The sequence below is a fragment of the Fragaria vesca genome, linkage group LG4 (genome assembly GCF_000184155.1).
Source record: "Fragaria vesca subsp. vesca linkage group LG4, FraVesHawaii_1.0, whole genome shotgun sequence".
Classification (NCBI taxonomy): domain Eukaryota; kingdom Viridiplantae; phylum Streptophyta; class Magnoliopsida; order Rosales; family Rosaceae; genus Fragaria; species Fragaria vesca.
In genome coordinates this window covers 20,502,776-20,522,165 of record NC_020494.1, presented here as the reverse complement: position 1 = coordinate 20,522,165, position 19,390 = coordinate 20,502,776, and the positions used below count along the sequence as shown (strand labels likewise).

The 19,390-nt window shown below is 38.9% G+C and overlaps 2 protein-coding genes and 1 pseudogene across 3 annotated transcripts in view; all 3 read left to right on the top strand.

Annotated features, from left to right (window-relative positions):
- The window catches only part of LOC101295621, an 880,650-nt pseudogene that overhangs the window by 562,605 nt on the left and 298,655 nt on the right, over window positions 1–19,390 (top strand). Inside the window, exons 128-131 of the transcript XR_184594.1 lie at window positions 4,021–4,231; window positions 4,843–6,287; window positions 6,863–7,505; window positions 7,594–7,671. The product of XR_184594.1 is annotated as an uncharacterized LOC101295621 (transcript). The remainder of the gene's footprint in view (window positions 1–4,020; window positions 4,232–4,842; window positions 6,288–6,862; window positions 7,506–7,593; window positions 7,672–19,390) is intronic.
- On the top strand, window positions 587–3,460 carry LOC101310407 (cycloeucalenol cycloisomerase-like). The gene is made up of 8 exons (XM_004297521.1): window positions 587–739; window positions 825–967; window positions 1,053–1,136; window positions 1,468–1,509; window positions 1,992–2,102; window positions 2,173–2,364; window positions 2,859–2,956; window positions 3,072–3,460. Exons 1-8 carry the CDS (start codon window positions 733–735, stop codon window positions 3,259–3,261), a joined length of 867 nt encoding a protein of 288 aa, XP_004297569.1. The 5' UTR covers window positions 587–732; the 3' UTR covers window positions 3,262–3,460.
- LOC101299666 (ribonuclease J 1-like) lies at window positions 8,923–15,244 on the top strand. Its single transcript, XM_004297485.1, has 16 exons — window positions 8,923–9,202; window positions 9,363–9,585; window positions 9,672–9,795; window positions 9,978–10,034; window positions 10,224–10,415; window positions 10,489–10,566; window positions 10,806–10,988; window positions 11,073–11,219; window positions 11,318–11,410; window positions 11,929–12,054; window positions 12,516–12,629; window positions 13,172–13,267; window positions 13,348–13,445; window positions 13,546–14,000; window positions 14,327–14,757; window positions 14,836–15,244. The coding sequence occupies exons 1-16, from the start codon at window positions 9,022–9,024 to the stop codon at window positions 14,929–14,931; spliced, it is 2,694 nt and encodes an 897-aa protein (XP_004297533.1). The 5' UTR covers window positions 8,923–9,021; the 3' UTR covers window positions 14,932–15,244.

Here is a 19,390-nt window from a genome sequence, read left to right as displayed (position 1 = left end):
GTTCAATTACTTTTGTAAATATTTGGTTTCGGGACAGTAGTTGCAGACATCAAACACAGTATGTTTTTTTCTTCCTTCTTCTTTTTGTGTTCATGTGTACAAAGAAACAAACTTGGTTGCTCATAAAGCAAACTCATAAAGCAGCTAAATTTGCTCCCTTATCTGAGATTGGATGTCGTTGGTATGGTTCCATCCAACGCTCAAGACTTCCTAACTTACATTTGTAACACTTGATCCATTCAATAAAGTTATCGTCTCTTACCAAAAAAAGAAAAGATATACAAAAATATTTGTATAGGAATCTCAATTCTCTCCATAATGAAGCATGTTGAACAATTCCATACACAATATACTTAATCAAAACAATCAACACAAATATAATATGTGATAAACGGACTTGTACCTCTAACTAAACACACCATTCTCAAGCAATTTCATGCGCAATACAATTAACATTCACTTGGCATGAAATCAAACTGTAAAATTACTGAAATAAAAAAACAAATTAATCGATTTTATACAAGTACATGGAATAATGGTAGATCAGTAAATAATGAATCACAGAGATGTATTTGTTGAAGCTCACAAAGCCGCCAGCTAATCTTGAACACTGTCAAGTCTGCACCAGTACAGAACCTCCACTTCAATCTGAACACTGTCAATCACAAACACAGAGCTTTCAGTCAGACTGAAACACTCCCAACCCATCACTCTCTGACGCCGCGATCCAAAATGGGCGGTAAGTTCACTTCCGTGTTTCAAATCAACTGCTTTACCCGGATCCTGAATCGGGTTTCTGATGACCCGTGTTTGTCATTGCACAGGTAAAAAGGAATCTTCTTCTTCTCCGAGTTTATGGCTGGCTTCGAATCCAAGCAAGCGATGGGGGGAGCTCTTCTTCCTTTTCTACACTCCTTTCTGGCTCACTCTCTGCCTCGGCATCGTCGTCCCGTTTAAGCTTTACGAGGTTCGATTTGAGCTGACAGATTGAGTATGCTAGTCATTTTATTATGTAATTTACGATGAAGTAATGTTTTTGTTGTGATTGGCAGAGCTTTACAGAATGGGAGTACTTGCTGATTGGATTGGTCTCCGCTGTTCCTTCTTTTTTGTTACCCATGTTATTTGTGGGAGAGGTAAATGCTTTTACTGTTTTCAGGTTAAATTTCTCTGCATTTTGGTGTGTGTTGATATGCATTGTAATGGAAATGTATTGTCAAAATCAAATTTATGAATTTTCCAGTCTCGAATTGTATTGTCAGAATCTTTTGATCAAGGCTTGCAACATTTCCTTCGCATTGGTTATAAAAGTTCATTTCTTGCTTGAAATGGTAGTGTTTGAAGATAAAGAGATATTGCAAGAGTAAATCTTCACTGATAAAAGAGCGCTGTGTCATAGCAGTAGGAAAGTCGGATGTTGCATTACCCAAGTTCTCAACCATTTCTTTTGTTTGTTTAATTCTGCAGGCAGATAGAAGCTTGTGTTTGAAGGATCGTTATTGGGTCAAGGCAAGTGCTTTTCTCGGTGAACTTTTCTTATTTTTTATAATTAGGGGAAGAGCATCAAACAGTGAAACTCATACTTGGTTACTAATGATTTGGTTTAATAATGAAAATCTGCACCTTGTGCCGATCTGTAAAGTCAACCTGTAGTTTACTTGGTTTTAACTTCTACATTTTTCTGTTTCTTGGTATGTCACTTGCACTTTGCATTGCATTTACCCATTTACTATGGTCATATAGATATTAGATAATCATCTTCATAGATAAACCCATTTACTATGGTTATTAACACTTATCAAGTTGCCAAGCATGTTATAGGAAGGACCTTTCTTTGGCTTAAACTGTCAGTGACTTGTGTTCTTGTTATTTGAATGTTCTTATCTCTTCACAATCTCACTCACGAGTCAATCCATTAGCACTTAATTGAACTTTATTTCTTATTTTCACTGATGAGTTTATGAACTGACAGGATTTATCTTTTGAAACAGGCCAGTGTGTGGACAATACTTTTTAGCTATGTTGGGAATTACTTTTGGACCCACTATTTCTTCACGGTTTTGGGAGCTTCCTATACTTTTCCGTCATGGAAAATGAACAATGTAAGTAAGGAAACATGAATTGATCTGTAATATGCCGGTTATGTTTTCTCATCTTTTTGTTTGGATGCAGGTACCACATACTACATTCTTTCTCACACATGTTTGCTTTCTATTTTATCATGTTGGATCAAACATGACGCTTCGCAGACTACGCCATGCTATTGCTGACATGCCAAAACAAGTTCAATTGCTTTTGGAGGCTACGTGGATATTGGCTTTTGCTTATTTCATAGCTTACCTGGAGACGGTAGCTATTTCCAACGTATGTGATAACCTTCATCGATTCCTTTGATCACTTCGCTAATTTTCAGTGGTGGTTTATCAGTTACCAATATATTAGCTTAAGGATATTCTTGTGGTTTCATGCTCCTCTAGACTTGCGTATCCCTCAGCATTCTATTTGATCTTGGGTTACCTATTACTATCAAGAATCTTAATCAACTTGAAATGATAATCATGTCAGCTTTATCCAGCTGAATTATAGTAGAGTCTCCTAGTTACCCTTTAGGCCTTAACCCTCACAACTTTATCTGGAGTGAGTCTGTGATTCTAGTAATTTATCTAAAACTAAAGGAACAGCTCAGTAACTGTACTTATCTTTTGATATATAACTTTCTATAGTATACTGGAGCTTAACAAATATTTGGTACACTGTTGCATTGAAATTTGCTGCTTATAATATTTGACAATATAATCTTGTCCACACCTATGTGAGCTGATGGTGTTAGAATGACGTTTTGATTTGAACATGTGCAGTTCCCTTATTATGAATTTGTTGACCGGGCGGTAATGTACAAAGTTGGGTGCTTGTTTTATGCCATCTACTTCATTGTTAGCTTTCCCATGTTTCTCAGGTAAGAAATGGGACAGCTTTATAGACAAATGCAAGTTCTACATAAGATAACTTCATGATGACCAATTCCATGCTTTACCTCCAGTTTACTAATGTTGGTTCATTCATACACACAGGATTGACGAAAAACCTGGTGATGCATGGGACTTGCCAAGAGCGGCCATTGATGCTCTGGGTGCTGCGATGCTGGTGACCATCATACTAGACCTCTGGCGCATATTCCTGGGACCTATTGTTCCAATTCCAGAAACAAAACAGTGTATTCAACCCGGACTACCGTGGTTCCCCGGGCATGACACAACATGACATAACAACCGCACAAGGGAAGGGACCTAGATAGCTCCGACTTCCCAGCACCAGCAAGATAACAAGTTTCTGAGTTCATACTAGCTGTTGCTGGCTTGGTACAATCGTTATTGACTTATTGTACTCATACTCTCTGTATGATGATTGTAGTTCTACAGAACTCGGAAGGAATTGGATTATTCAATTTCACATAGATCACATTTCAATTTGTGTTTCGAATTTTTTTTTATTGAAATCACATGGTTTATTCAAAAGCATTTTAGGCATAGCAATTAATCCATGACCGAGGATCATGTCAGAATGCTTTATCTACCTTGGCCGTGGAGAATGTATCGGTCTTTAACTTCAATCAGTATTGGCGGGATTCAAACCTGGTCATAACTTATAAGAGTTCCACATTTTTCGTCTTACGTCTTATCAACTCGACTACATGTAAGTGATGCAATCTTAAACTTCAGGCCCAAAGTATCCAAAGCCCAAAACTGACGAGTGGCCCAATCCAATCACATAATTTTCTTGGGGAAGAAGTCCGGGATCTAGTACAAGTTAACCTCTCTCTATCTTCCTTCTGCCTTCTTCGTTTCTCAAATCAAATCAAATTTCAAACAAAGCTTCGCCTGCAATGGAGGCAAGTCCAGCTTCACCGTCTGAGGTAAACGAAAACAAAGACCTCAAAGCCCTAATCTCCTTCTACTCCAACTACCTCTGGACCCGAGTCCTCGATTTCCTCCCCTCTCCTGATTACAATTTCCTCCGCAGAATCCGATCTCGCGCCGCCGCGTCACGGCGGAGACACCGCCGCCGCGCATGTCTTCCGCTCCCTCTGCCAGCCAATTTACTCGACTCGTGCCAGCCGGCGACCACGGAGGCCTCTAGAGTTTTGGATGTCCTGCATGAGATTTTGGAGCGCACCTTCTCCAATTTGAACAATGTCCAGAAGAACCTGCAGTTTTGGGAATCTAGGGCTGAGGTCAGCAATTTCTTGCTTTGGTTACTATCATTAAGCATTCAATCAATTTTATTTCATTGCTATAATTTCCCAGTTAAGATTGAAATCCATCACGTTGCATAAGTAAACAGAAGATTTATATGGAAGATTAGGGATTGAAATCAAAGAGAAGATTAGAGACGTATGTAAGGTTTAGGTAGAAAACTATCATATACTAGCTGGACTTTAGTGAAATTTTAAGGTTTAAGGAAGTTGAAGGCTTTAAATCGTCGGAGACCGAGTACTGGGATTGAAGCTAATAAGATTAGAGATATACCGCTAGGTAATTAGAAAGATGTAAGATACTAGCTCGAACTATTCTTATTAGTGATTATGTGAGGAGGAGGAAGCTAAGTTGAGGGAGAGCCGGAGAGCCTAACTAGGAAACATTACGGCTTGTTTGGTAACATCGTCGGAGGAAGAGGAAGAGGATGTTAAGAGTCTTGGATTTGTTCCTTTGCTGTGAGTTGGACAAAGTGACTTAGCATGGTTTATGATATAGCTGTCCTTATTCTCTATTTACATATGGATATTCTGATTCACGCATACACTGACACTAACAAAGACGCATGTTTGATATTTGTGATTTTCAGGGATCAAAAGGTCAAAAAATTAAGTTTATGGTGCTTGAGAGAGGTCCGCAGGCTTTTGTTGAGGGTTCAATTCAGCTGTTACGTGGGTCTGATGGTGAGGGTTCTTCCATGCGGAAGATGTGCCTATCTGCATCGGCTCACATTTCTGAGAGGATAGCGGTATTGACTAGCTTAAGATCTGCTCTTGCCACATTTTTGGCTCAGTTTTACATGGAAATCGATAAGTACGGAGAAGAGTTGGTGAAAAATCCACAGAATTCGTTGCCGGCCTTATTAGATAGAATTAATGACTTGTTCTTCAAATTAGAGGTGTCTATCGGCCATCTCCATGCCATGCGCCCGAGTAATTCGTCTGTTGAGGGAAGCTATTCACTTCCACTGGTATTTGAGAAATTGCCTGAGATAAATCAAGACAGATCCCAGTGGACAGACTCTGAAATTAGGGATTCAATCAATTTGATTTCTCAAAATTTGGAGAAACTAGAATCTCATTTAACTTTTATAGTTGACAAACATCGGAAACCAAAGAGAGTAACTCAATATTGGATCCGCTATACTTGTGGTGCTATTGGCCTCTCAGTTTGTTCTGTGTGGCTCATAAGACATAGTCGTCTGTCAGGAAGTCATGACATAGATAACTGGGTTCGAGAAGCTAAGGATTCAACCATCAGCTTTGTGCGTGATCATGTTGAGCAACCACTGCTGGCTATTAGAGATGAACTTTTTGAGACATTCAGGCAACGGCACAAAGGAATGATGGAGCTTGAAGAAGTGCAACTAACCTCTAATTCTCTTCACAGAATGTTGTTGGCTTTCAGTGAGCAGACAAAAGGGCAAAAGTTCCCAGAGAATGCATCTGATCAGGAAATGCTTGAAATAGTTATGAATAGGTATGAGGAGGAACTTAAACATCCTATTCATAACCTTGTAAACGGCGAGCTGGCTCGTGCATTGCTGATCCAGGTTCAGAAGCTAAAACTCGATACTGAAACCGCCATGCTTGAACTGAACCAGATTCTGAGGGCAAATGAGATAAACTTTGCAATCCTAGCTGCGTTACCAGCATTCTTTCTGTCCCTCATCCTACTAATGCTAGTGCGTGCATGGTTCAAACGGGATACTAGAGCAGAAGGAAGGGGACGAGTTGCTCGGCTCCAGAGGAGGCTACTTGTTGTGGAAGTTGAGAAGAGGATTATGCAGTATCAAACTTTTGTTGATCAAGGGATGGAGAAAGAAAAAATGGACATGTTCGGAATGTTGTTGTATAGTCTGGATCGCCTATACCATGCTGTCAAGGGGCACGCAAAAGCAACTGGGGAATGGCAGTGGTTGTCTCAGGATATAATTGACCTGGCAAAGCCCAGCCTTCAAACTGCAAATAAACTCAGAGCGACCTCGCGTATGGAACGGGTTTATGACTGTCTGCTTCCTGCATTGCAGCGCCAGTAGGAGTGTCATCTGTTATCCCTTGTCTCACTCTTTCACATTTTTTTTTGCCTCTGAATGTCGCATCACCTTCCATGGTGATCAAAATAGGAGCAACAATGTCGATAGGTTTCCATCTTTTCTCTTTTGTTAAGCGGTGTAATGTTAAAATTGTGTTTCACTGCTGGAAGTCTAATTTTGCAACCAATGTAAGGATTATCCTGCGTTAGAGGTTACTACCAATGTATGCATGCATGGTCAAGAAGTTCAAGATACTGGTTCAGATATTATGAATGACCAAAAGGGGTTGGGGATGACATATACCAAAGTAAACGCAAATGAAATTTCCATGCCATGCATGAAGCTTGAAATTTACATCTGAATTACTCGTTTATTTGTTTACAAAATATGATAAAACAAAAATCGCCTTTCCTAATCGTGGTAGAAGAAAAGAAGACCCTCTTTCACCTAAATCAATTGTAACTACTTGATATCATAATCCTCGTAAAAGAAGGTTTCTTTTCCTAGTTGAGTTGGGGCTATATAGCTTAGCTTTGTATATAAATCTTCATTGTGAATTTACTACTTCAAACAGAATGTCTTCGACGCCGATTCCCGAGAAGCTTTACTATTTCAGCAAAGTATTTCAAAGAGATATAAGACAACCAAGGCCGAAATTGGAGAATCGGGTTCTGGTCGATTGCCAACTCCTGAGCAGCGTTAGCTATTATGATGACACAACCCTCATCACCGCTGAACAGTCATGGAGTACAGGGGCAACTGACATTCCTTTCTCAAATGAGTACATCAGACCAGAATATTCAGAACTCGTAGAACTCATGGCCACAGAGCTTTTGGTGTTGGGGGTTCCACAAGAGGAGCAACGAACTATCATTCAAAAACTTTATGATGTGGTTCAGGTTCTCCGCCCCGAGCGGCGCATTGTTGTGTTTATAGCTGAGCTGACTATAAGGTTCTTGGGTAGTTTTCATGATTTGGATACCTTGCTTACAGTGATGGATCCGATTAGTTTTACTATACCATCTGGTGAGGTTGATGGATGCTTCGAAATACGTCTTAGTGGTTTCGACTATCATGGTGTCACTGATACTGGGGTTTTACAAGAATCGTTTGAAGCTCACACGGTTAAGTTTGTTCCTGCAACTAGATCATCCATTGAGAGTTTAAAGATAGTGAGACTCGATAGTTTGGAACAAGTCGCTACCAAACAGATATCGGTATGTAGCATATGTAAGGACGAATTTGCAGAAGGCAGTGGTGATCAACTGATTACTCTTTTGCCTTGCGCACACCACTTTCATGCAGATTGCATTTCTCAGTGGCTGGAGAGAAGTCACTTGTGCCCCTTGTGTCGATACGCCCTGCCAACTGTGGAAGATCATGGTGAGCCTTCAAACTCTTAGCCGGTGCCAAAAGATAGATGAACATATCATCTTTGGAAAATATGTCAGTCAATGTAATCAAAATCTGTTCAATGTTAAAATGTGTTTCACTGGTAGAAGTACAATTTTGCAACCAATGTAAGGACAATGTATGCATTAGTCAATAAATTTAGGATACTATGAAATATGAATGACCAACAGGGGGTAAAGGCAAATGAATTGTCCATGCCATGAGGCTTGAAAGATGTAGCTATGAGAGATGGGTGCTGGGTTGATCGAGCAAGCTATCTTGAACAAATCTGGGGGTAAAAAGAAAAAATCGAAAAAATAGATTATTTAAAAAATAAAAAAAAACAAAAGGAAAATGAAACTTGTTTTCTTCAGAGGTTGACTGTCACTTTTTTTCAGAGAGCTTGGCAAAGAGGAAGCTAGCTTGGTGATGGAGACCGAGCTTTGAAACTTTCTGATAGGTCATTTTAGATCACTTGAGAGAGACGATTTCAATTCATGTATTGCTTATGTTACCAGCATATTGTCATATAGTTCGAGTTATCAACCAACATAATTTTTTTTCTTAGCTGATTGATTGTGTCTGGCAACTTAATTGTGGGCATCAATACTGTCATGGATTACAGCCCCAACCATTGTTCAGTTTGCTGGGTTTGCTTCCACTATGTGTTTTGTGGATAGATATAGAAGGATGAGAAGGCTCATGATCATGTCAATGGTTAATTTCATTTTTCAGAGTCCAATTATTCCTGCAACTCGAAAAACCCATCAACGCACTCACAGATCATCAAGGGTCTTGACTCTTGATTTTGTTATGCGTTTCTGAGGCTGAGGCCAGAGTTGTGGATTCAAGAAGATGGTGATGGGTGAGTTGGAACAGAGGCCAGAGGGCTGTGAAGCGGAGAGAGATGGGTACCTGGGTTGGTGGAGCAAGCTTTCTTAATTTCTGAACATTCTGGGTTGGGGTAAAAGGAATAAATAGAAAAAAACAGATTATTCGAAAAAAGAAAAAGAAAATAAAAATATCTGGGCTAGGCGGACACGGGACAGGCCTAGGCGGTTAGAGCTGGGTGGGCCTCAGCGGGTCACATGACCCACCTTTTAAAAACATAAAAACGGCCCAGTTTAAAAGCGTGGGAAGGAAAACAGGGGTTTGAGTCCGCACGTGCCAGGGTTTATCACTTCACTGGGCGTCCCAAAAATGATAAGAAAGATATTTCTCGACCGAAAGTGAAGTGAGAAATTCTCTCACTCTTTCTTCTCCACCTCTCTCTCCATTTCCCGCTCCTCCTCCTCCTCCTCCAAATCCCAACCCCACGCATTTTCCGGGGCCTCGAAACTGATGCAGTTAGGGGTTTTGGGAGGTTTATCACTCTACCACTCCATATACTCGCCTGCCGTGCCAGCTCAAATGGCCGCCCTCGGAGCTCTCTCCCCCTGCCCCTATACTCTCCTCTCCCGCCTCAAGTCTTCACACCGCTCCGTTTCCTGCTCCCTCGGCTCTTCCACTGCTCCTTCAACAGGTACTAAAGTAACATCCTTGTTTACACTAAATTTAATTTCATTGGTATGTTTGAAGTAGGTATATTTAGAGCTGCTTGGTATTGAGAATATATGCTTAGTTTGACATGAAGCTTTGTTCTTGGAATTGATGGTTGTATTTTTTGTTGTTGGTTTGTGTAGGCACGCGTGGGTCTGGTTATAAAAGATCAGGGAGAGTGGAGGGGCCTCGGAAAAGTATGGAAGATTCTGTTCAGAGGAAGATGGAGCAGTTTTATGAAGGGAGAGATGGCCCGCCGCTCCGTGTTTTGCCTATAGGTGGATTGGGAGAAATTGGGATGAATTGCATGCTTGTTGGGAATTATGATCGATATATACTCATTGATGCCGGTATCATGTTTCCAGAGTATGTTTCTTGCTCTTGTTTTGTTATCTTTGTACTCTAGAATGATGAAAATGATTCTTATAACATATGTGGATTTGTGATTTCAGCTTCGATGAACTTGGAGTCCAGAAGATTATACCCGATACCACATTTATCAGGAAATGGAAACACAAAATTGAAGCAATTGTTATTACGCATGGCCATGAAGATCACATTGGTGCGTTGCCTTGGGTAAAGTTTCCTTCTCATTCTTCTAATTTCTGTTTAGCTTGGTAAAACCTGGAAGTCAGGCTAAACGAAATATCTTTGAAGCGTAAATTTTGTCCTATTTATATGTTCAGTGGAACTAAAACTTGTTTTGTTGTCCTGGGTTTCATCGTTTAGTTGATACATTTCTTTATTGCTCTAAACAGGTGATCCCAGCTTTGGATCCCAGTACACCAATATTTGCATCATCCTTCACCATGGAGGTACTTAAGTAACTTTTTTCTGGAGTTTCCCATGTTATCTGTTCTTTTTCAATATGGAATTATGAATAGTGCTTGGTAATGTTGACCTCTCATAGAATGTCAACTTGCCTCGCAGCTAATATATTTTATCTTCCACTCATTTTTGTTGTTACCATGTTGTTCAGAATTTTAACATTGTTTCTTTCACAGCTTATTAGAAAACGTCTGAAGGAACATGGGATTTTTGTTCCGTCTCGACTCAAGATGTTCAAAACAAAGAGGAAATTTATGGCCGGGCCATTTGAAATTGAACCGGTCCGAGTGACACATTCTATTCCTGACTGTTGTGGATTAGTTCTTCGATGTGCTGATGGTACAATTCTTCATACTGGGGACTGGAAGGTAACATTTCCTTTCAGAGTATGTTTTCTTCTATATCTAAGTTTCAAGCTGAATAACAAGTTATGCTAAACAGATTGATGAGTCACCACTGGATGGTCAAGGTTTTGATCGTGAAGGTTTGGAAGAACTTTCAAAAGAAGGAGTAACACTGGTATGCTTCTGGTATAGAAATCAGAATTTTGTTTCCATTATATGTGCCATTAACATGAAGTATATAAAAGGTTAATAGCCATATTGACAATAACTGTAGCTGAGGATCCATAAGAGAAGTTACTGCTTTACTTCTCCATGCATACTGAGTAATTAAGAATGACATGTGAACTAGGCATGCAAATAGACTATTTCATGGAGGAAAGAATTTAATCATCAATTGATCAACATTATTTTCAGATGATGAGTGACTCTACAAATGTTCTCTCACCTGGAAGGACAACAAGTGAATCCTCTGTGGCAGATGCACTGATGAGGCATATTTCAGCAGCTCAAGGGAGGGTTATTACTACCCAGTTTGCTTCAAACATACATCGACTTGGAAGTGTGAAAGCTGCTGCTGATGCTACTGGTAGAAAGTTGGTAGGTTCTTCTGAATGTGTCCAACATAATGCGCTGTAGTTATATACCTTGATGTGTTGAGTAATTGTTATATTGTATTTGTAGGTATTTGTTGGTATGTCCTTAAGGACATATCTTGATGCAGCTTGGAGGGATGGGAAGGCACCAATTGACCCATCAACCCTGGTGAAAGTGGAAGATATTGATTCCTATGCGCCAAAGGATTTGCTAATAGTCACAACTGGCTCTCAAGTAAGTTTATCTATATAGCTTCCACTGACTGCTCCATAAACAGAAAGCTTTCGCTTGACCTTTTTGCTTGCAAATGACTATTTATGCTGTTGTGTCAGGCAGAACCTCGTGCGGCGCTAAATCTTGCATCATTTGGAGGTAGTCATTCTGTCAAACTGACCAAGGAAGATATAATTTTATATTCTGCTAAGGTAGTAAACTCTACTTATCAGCATTGGATTCGTATCCAATTTTCCTACAGTGCACACATTTATGAGCTTTTCTTCTTTCGCATAACTAGTTATTTATATTTTATTATTCCTTCTAATTTCTTTTGTTTATTGGTTACTGGGCTGTTCACTTAAAAATTCTGTATACCTGTGGTTAATCACCCTGATGATTTTTTTGATTCTAATTAACAATTAAACTATGGAAGAAAGAAAGAAGCAACATGAACTTCACACTCACATTCAATGTATTCATGGGTCAGTAGAAAAAAGATGAAACTGCCAAAACTGAAAGCTGGATGGAGAACAGAAACTTTTGTGTATCTTTCCTGTTATGTCTGTTTTGTATTCTTTACCAACTAGCTTGCTGTCAAATATATCTCTGGGCAAAAGATTGTTTCTTCCAGCTTCCAGAGTCTGAGATCATACTTTGATAAACTGTGTTGCTACAAGCTTTGATTTATATATCTGTCAAAGCCATTTGATGTTGGTTTACCTTATAGGTGATTCCTGGTAACGAATCTCGGGTGATGAAAATGTTAAACCGCATATCAGATATGGGGTCAACAATAGTGATGGGTAAAAACGAGGGGCTGCACACTTCTGGTCATGGTTACCGTGGGGAGCTGGTAAGTTTGAACCATCTCAAGATTTTCACTTTTGACGTTCTAATTTCTCATATGTTTTGTACGAAGTTCACATTACTGTATCTTTCTAAAATATTGATTTTGTTTAGTTTAAAATGAAAATGAAAAGGCAAGAAAGAAGTAATGATGTGTGAGGGATGTGTTTCCCTTCTTTCTTCAAAGAATGTTAGAAAGGGTTGCTTTCATTGTCTCGTTATTTAGCTTGCCAAAACTTTTATGTTGTAGTTAAATAATGCAGAAAGTGAGCTGCATGTATCCCAGTCTGGAATGTAAGTCATACTTCAGTAACTTAATTTTTGTTTTATTGATGTATATATAGGTAAATACTCTTTGATGTTGCTTTTTCATAGATTGAATTTTACAGAAGATGTAGTTGTGATGATGTTTTCTTCATGTGCAATTTTCATTTGGGTGCCAAACTAATGTAAAACTTTCTTTTAAAGGAGGAAGTGCTTAGAATTGTGAAGCCGCAGCACTTTTTGCCCATACATGGAGAGCTCTTGTTTCTCAAAGAGCATGAATTGCTCGGGAGATCAACCGGCATCCATCACACCACTGTGAGCCAACATGTTCCTTGTTACTATTGACGTTCATGATAATTTATCATTATGTATTTCTGATAAAACATATATTAAGTTTTGCTTCTTTTATTCTTTCTTCTTTGTCTTTAAAATGAATCATCCACATTTCCCAAGCAGCAATCAAATGGTAGTGTTATTTCAAAAATACATACTATAGGATTTTGTTTTGAAGTTTCTGGAACTTGAAAGTATAGAAATTCTATATAGTTACATATACAATACTTCAATGAGGTTCCCCCCCCCCCCCCCCCCTCAGCCAGCCTTGTAAAACTGTTACAGGACCTAAAAAACCAAAACAAGCAAAGTGAGCTCTATTGGACCTCATTGTGCAAACTTCCTCTTGATAATTGTTTTAAAACTTAAGGAGCTATCTGTTGTATGATGCCAATTCAGATCTTATCTTGTTATTGTTGCTTTGCATGTGAGGTCTATGATAGTACGGTTGATGTGGATTTATTGTCGAAATAAGAAAGGATTCAAAGCAAGTAAAATAATAAATACAAAATGTTATGCATCAGGTGATAAAGAACGGGGAAATGCTTGGGGTTTCTCATTTGAGAAATAGAAGGGTACTTTCGAATGGTTTCACCTTGCTTGGAAAGGAGAATTTGCAGGTTGGTGATGCTTAAATTGTGCCATCTGTTTATCAAGATGTTAATAAGCAAGTTCTGATAAACTCTTGCAAATGTTACAGTTGAAATATAGCGATGGTGATAAAGCATTTGGTACATCAAGTGAACTTTGTGTTGATGAGAGACTAAAAATTGCCTTAGATGGCATAATAGTGGTCAGGTAGAGCTCGTAGATTCTTGAGCAACAAACCTAGTTTTCCCAATTCATATAATAGCGTCCTGGTGTTCCTTCTGTTTATTAATTTTATTTTCTTTTTCAGCATGGAAATTTTACGCCCCCAAAATGTAAATGGTCTGGCTGAAAGTAGCATAAAAGGAAAGATAAGGATTACTACCCGATGTTTGTGGCTTGACAAAGGAAAGCTATATGATGCACTCTATAAAGCTGCCCATGCTGCACTGTCAAGCTGCCCCATTAATTGTCCTTTACCTCACATGGAAAGAACAGTGTCCGAAGTATTAAGGAAATTGGTTAGGAAATATAGTGGTAAAAGGCCAGATGTTATTGCTATTGCCATGGAGAACCCCACAGCAGTTCTTGCTGATGAGGTCAGTACTAGACTATCCGGAAAGTCCCATGTTGGTTATGAGAGGTCAGCTTTGCGAAAAGTAAATGATGGAAATTCAAACAAGAGTCGGTCAACTAGGACAGAATCAGATGAAGCCAAGGACAACATAGAGCTGCAGAGCAGCACGACAGAGAAAGATTTTGAAGGTCTCTCTCTCTCTCTCTCTCTCTCTCTCTCACATGTGATTTGCATGCATTAGTAATTACGGGTCATAAAATGTTATTTGTAGTGAATTTGGTGGTGTCATTATTTGAAATAATCTCTCCTTTCTTTTTAAAAGTTTGTTTTTCTTTTGGTGAGTTTCATCTTTATTTCCATGGGTTGTGAATGTTGGGCTTTTTCCATTTGATATATGCTAGGGTGCATATGTGACCATCACCAACATGTTAATCTCATATATTTGAATCCTTCACTGAACTTGTAATTCTTAGCATTGATGTCTAGTATTCTCTTGCTATCTCATTACGTGCAGATGATGGTGTCGAAGTCAAAGCACCATTACCTGTGGAAGTTTCCACTAGTTCAAATGTCAATCCCGAAAACGTTTCTTCTGATACAGAGGAGCCCAATGATATCTGGAATGCAATGGTGAAGTTGTCAGCTGGTGACAAATTAGCAGAAGATAAAAATGATTTGGTTCTGCAAGAGGAAAATCTAAAGAAAGATGATCCTGAAAGCACAGAAAGAACAAGTCCTTCAAAGCCCGTGAAACGGAACAAATGGAAGCCCGAGGAGGTTAAAAAGTTCATCAAAATGCGTGGGAAACTACATAGCAGATTTCAAGTTGTGAAGGGGAGAATGGCACTGTGGGAAGAAATATCTAGAAACTTGTTGGCTGAGGGGGTCAATAGAAGCCCTGGTCAATGCAAATCTTTGTGGGCATCTTTGGTTCAGAAATACGAGGTTTGTTTTTCTCCATCCTTTATATAGTTTGTTCTGGTTTATCCTTGTGCTAATCAAAGAAGTCTGCTCTGGAAACAGGAAAGCAAGAGTGGAAAGAGGAGCCAAAAGAGTTGGCCATATTATGAGGAAATGGATGGAGCTTTGTCTGATTCAGAGGCAATGGCAACAAAGTGAGCGGGGGAACACCATGAAAAAGGGTCATCGGAACCGGTATTTTCCCTCATCAAGACCTGGAGCTTTAACCCTATTGCAACTCATCCACAACTCTGATTGATTCCTCGAAAGTTTTTCCAGACCAAAATAGTGAGAAGCTGGAAATGGATTATTTAGTACTGTGCCCACACAGCCTTGTTGTATATCAGTTCAGTGAGATAGATAAGCAAGGAGGGCAAGGGGATCAGGATTTTCTATAACGAGGGGAGAGATCACAATTTTTGTCCTACATTGCTCACAATCAAACATTATTCATTCTATTAATAGTAAAAGTAGAAAATAGTTAAGTGACAAGCTGACAATTCTTGTTGGCCATCTCAAAGACTCAGACACTGCCGTGGTTGAAACAAGAAATCACAAATGGCCTGAAAGCTGAATCATTATCTTCTTTTTACAGATGATGCTTGGAACTTCAATTTTAGTCACAACTAGTATCTAAACAGGCTATCATCTCATCTTTGTCCAGGTGTCTGAAGTCCATGTCGGAATTCAGCAAATTGTATGGTAGTGGGTATGCTTCTCGTTAACCAGCACCAAAGGGACCAGTGGAACTTTCTCGTAGGTGCCACAAGGGATTGATAGTCTATGTATCATCTCAGAGAGAGAATTCAGATTCCCTTCAAACCAGCAAGTAATTGACCAAGAGATAATTGTACGTGCTCTTGAAAAATCTCTGGTTGTATTAAACATTCGTATTAGCTCTTGCTCTAATTACTATAAGTAGCTTCTCCTTTGATTAAAGAAAAAATAAACTAGGTTAATTTACACTTTCCAATACCAAAAACATACAAGGCATCGATCGCTCTTGGCTTCGATCACGACGGATCCTGGGAGTACGTACATGTAACGTTTACGTACATACGAGTGTAGCTAGTGTTTTTGTATCCAGCTGCTGCTGGACTTCTGTAATTGAATTACACATGCTAGCTTATGTATTAATCTATCACAAAACGTCCATGTATATTAGCTTATGTATTAGCTATCACATATATGTAGAATTTTATTGCAATGAGTTTCAGTTCAACCTCCTAGTATACGAATGGTCAAAAATAGACTATTCTTGGAACCTCCTAGTAGAACTAGGAGAGCTACTCAACCGGCATCATCAACTCCATGTACGATCGACGACGCCATCAACCGCCCCACTCTAAGGGTCGATCCATTAATGGTTTATTTTAGTTGATAACTGTAACAACCTGACCCGAATTAATCAAGAAATAATCTAATTTGGTTCAGCCTTAATCCAATCAAAGACCAAAACTATAATTAAAACTCAATTACGATCATAGAGACATGTAGAGCTTGGAGAATAAACTATTTTCAATACCTAAGATGAAATCAAAGGTCGCCAGTAAAACACAGAAATTGAATGGTGAAAGGTATTTGGGAGGAGGGTAATGAGTGGCATGGTGAGGTGGCGGCGGGGAAGAGTAAGTATAAGGATTATTCGCAAGAACACTAGTAGTAGCTAAGAAGCACAATGCCAAACAATAAAACATGGTAATGAGAAAAGAATGCCTTGGCTTTCCCAAGGCTCCCATTTCTGCTCTTTGTACAACTTGTTTGTACATAGTGAGTGGTAGTAGTAGATGTGATTTCTAAGCTTGATAGCTTACCCTTTTATAGTAATCTCTGTACTCGTTTTGGGACGTGACATAGTTCATTTTTTTTCAAGATAACAGGCTGGATTGGTTCTTCAAGTTCGATCTCTTGATGACTTGATCCAAATGAAACTTGAGAGATTTTAAAAATAACGCCAATGAATGAAAGTCTACTGTTGCTGTCGATTAGTGTGGTTTGTATTTCAAGTCGTCTCTCGTATGCATGGAGGCCATGATCTGAGTCGAGTTGAGTTTGTTTGGCTTTGCATGGTAGGTAAGTTAATTTGTGGTAGGCAGCTGGTTCACAAAGGTCATAACAAGAGTGATATCCAAGTCATGATCGAAACTTCGAAAACGTGTTGGACCCAAACAAGGAGGAACTTGATCTGAGTCAATCAAGGTTTTTTTGTAATCTTTTTAATTTCTTTTATCTAAATGTATGTATATTTCTGTATGAAAAGTCTATGCTTCATCCCAATAATAATCTTCATAATATTTCTGTATATATAAAACTATGAGAACTTGTCTCATACATATATATATGTTTGGGAACAATTCCTTGGTGATCGATCAAAAGGTATTTAAGCAAGTGCAGTTGCTCGATCGCTAGGTGCTTATATTTAGTAGCCTAGTAGGGTTAGATATCTAACCAAGTGTGGGATTGTGAGGAATTATTCAAGATCGGCCTTTCGGCTAGTGTTTTAATTAGGACATCATCAACTAATTTCTAGTAGGTTAATTTATCCTAATTGATACCTTGGCTTATTGATGAAATAAACACAGAAATATGACACCGATAAGAACAAAACTCAAACTATCACATCAATAATATATGGAGTTCAACAAAGAATATACATTTTGGTTGACTAATCATATTTTTCAATCATAGCCAGCTAATATCTAGATATATATGACTTGATCATCTCTGTAAATTTTCAGCCAAATTGATAAACGTTAAGACATTCAAAACTGTGATTTAGAATTACAAGAATGTACAGTTCAAGATGAACAGAGTTAATTCGTTTATTGATTTAATACATTTTCAATACCTTAACAAAAACCAAATTAGCTGAAAATTTGCGGGGATGATCAAGTCATGTATATCTAAATATCGGCTGGCTATGATCGAAAATATGATCGGAAAGTGGGTCAAATTAAGGAAATCCGTACCTTATCTAAGTAAGGAGGTCTTTATTTGAAAATGTATGTGTACACACACACACACAGTTTCCTTCTAGAGTGGGACACTGCTTTGAAATTAAAGTGTGGTACTCCTCGTTTCGCTCACTTTTAGATCACATTTTCACATTTCCACCTTTCAGTGTATAGAACATAGTGTGTAGATCATTCATGCAAAGTTTCATCCAATTTGGAGATCATTTGAGCTTCCGTAATTATGATTTACACGAACAGTTCCGTTTAGACATATTTTGTTCAGTTGATTCATTTAATCTAATTATACGTGAATCTATAATTGATGAATGGATTTGTTGTTGAGTTAAAACACGGGATTTCAAATTTACACATGAGAAATTTATGACACTAAAGCAAATAATTTGACAAAATGAAACGCTTTGATCAGCTAGCAGGAGACGTGAACCCTCTTTCTCCTCGATGTGAAATGAAACCGTGATATTGTTGTTGGATCGAGGTCGTCGTCTTTGCATAGAAAGTACGACTTTCGATCACCAGCTATGTCCGCTCAGTTAATGGCGACCTAGTCTCTTTTGCTTCCTCTCGATCATCCTTTTATTTTTCATTTTGAACTCGCATCATCCCAGGTCACCAGTGATCGACATGTATACCTTGAAAGAGCTATAACTATATATAATTAACCTCGTGCTATATTATATCTCTCATCAATACAATGTATACAAAGAATTAATATATGGTTCCTCTGGACTTTTGGTATATGGTTAATTTTAAATTTGTATAATTAACCCTAGCTAGCTTGCTCTAACCATTTCAGCAAACGAAAACAAAAGTAAACTGGTTTTCAATACCGAAAACAAAGCATGTTGGCTTCCACCAGGAGTGATCGAAAAGGACATGTACTATTAATCAACGTCAATGATCCCTATATGCTACCAGCCGGCAACTAATTAATCGATCCCCCGTTCGTTGGTCGAAACGGCACCAATTACGAGTGATTCAGATTGGTAATTCAAAGGTTGCTGCTTTTGATATCAGCCAAAGTAGGAGGAGGCCACTGTTGCTTGCTGGGGGTGTTCCATCCCGTCCTTGAATTGGATTAACAAGAGAGAAAGGTTGTTTCCTTCCCCATAATTTGTCTTCCTACGTACACGTGTAATGTTTACGCACATATGTACGACTAGCTAATAGCTGATCCACTTCCCCCGGAGGAAATTAAAAGTAGTACGATCTTAACTGTTGATCCTCTAGATTCACATACAAGAAACATGTCTACAAAATTTCAACTAATTCCATAATCATTTGGTCATTCAAATTGATGTAAACAATTGTAGGCCGTTAGATATATGGTTTTGATTGTGAAAATATATGCTAGAACTAAAAACATCCTTACTTTAAGAGTTTAAGGAGGTCCTCTTTAAATCCGGACTCATATATATATATATATATACACATGCCGGATGAGGAGTGGATGTCCGCACCGGCCTTAAAGTGCGGACATCCGTCCGTTCTCCACCCTCCGACGCCGACGATGGCGCGTCTCCACCCCAGAAGACTCCAGCAGAGTCCCTGACCACCTTCCCTCCCCGACGAGTCTGTTCTTTTCCAGTTTTCCGACGAGATCACCCAAAACTTCAAACAAAGTCGATCTCACCGGAAAATTGGAA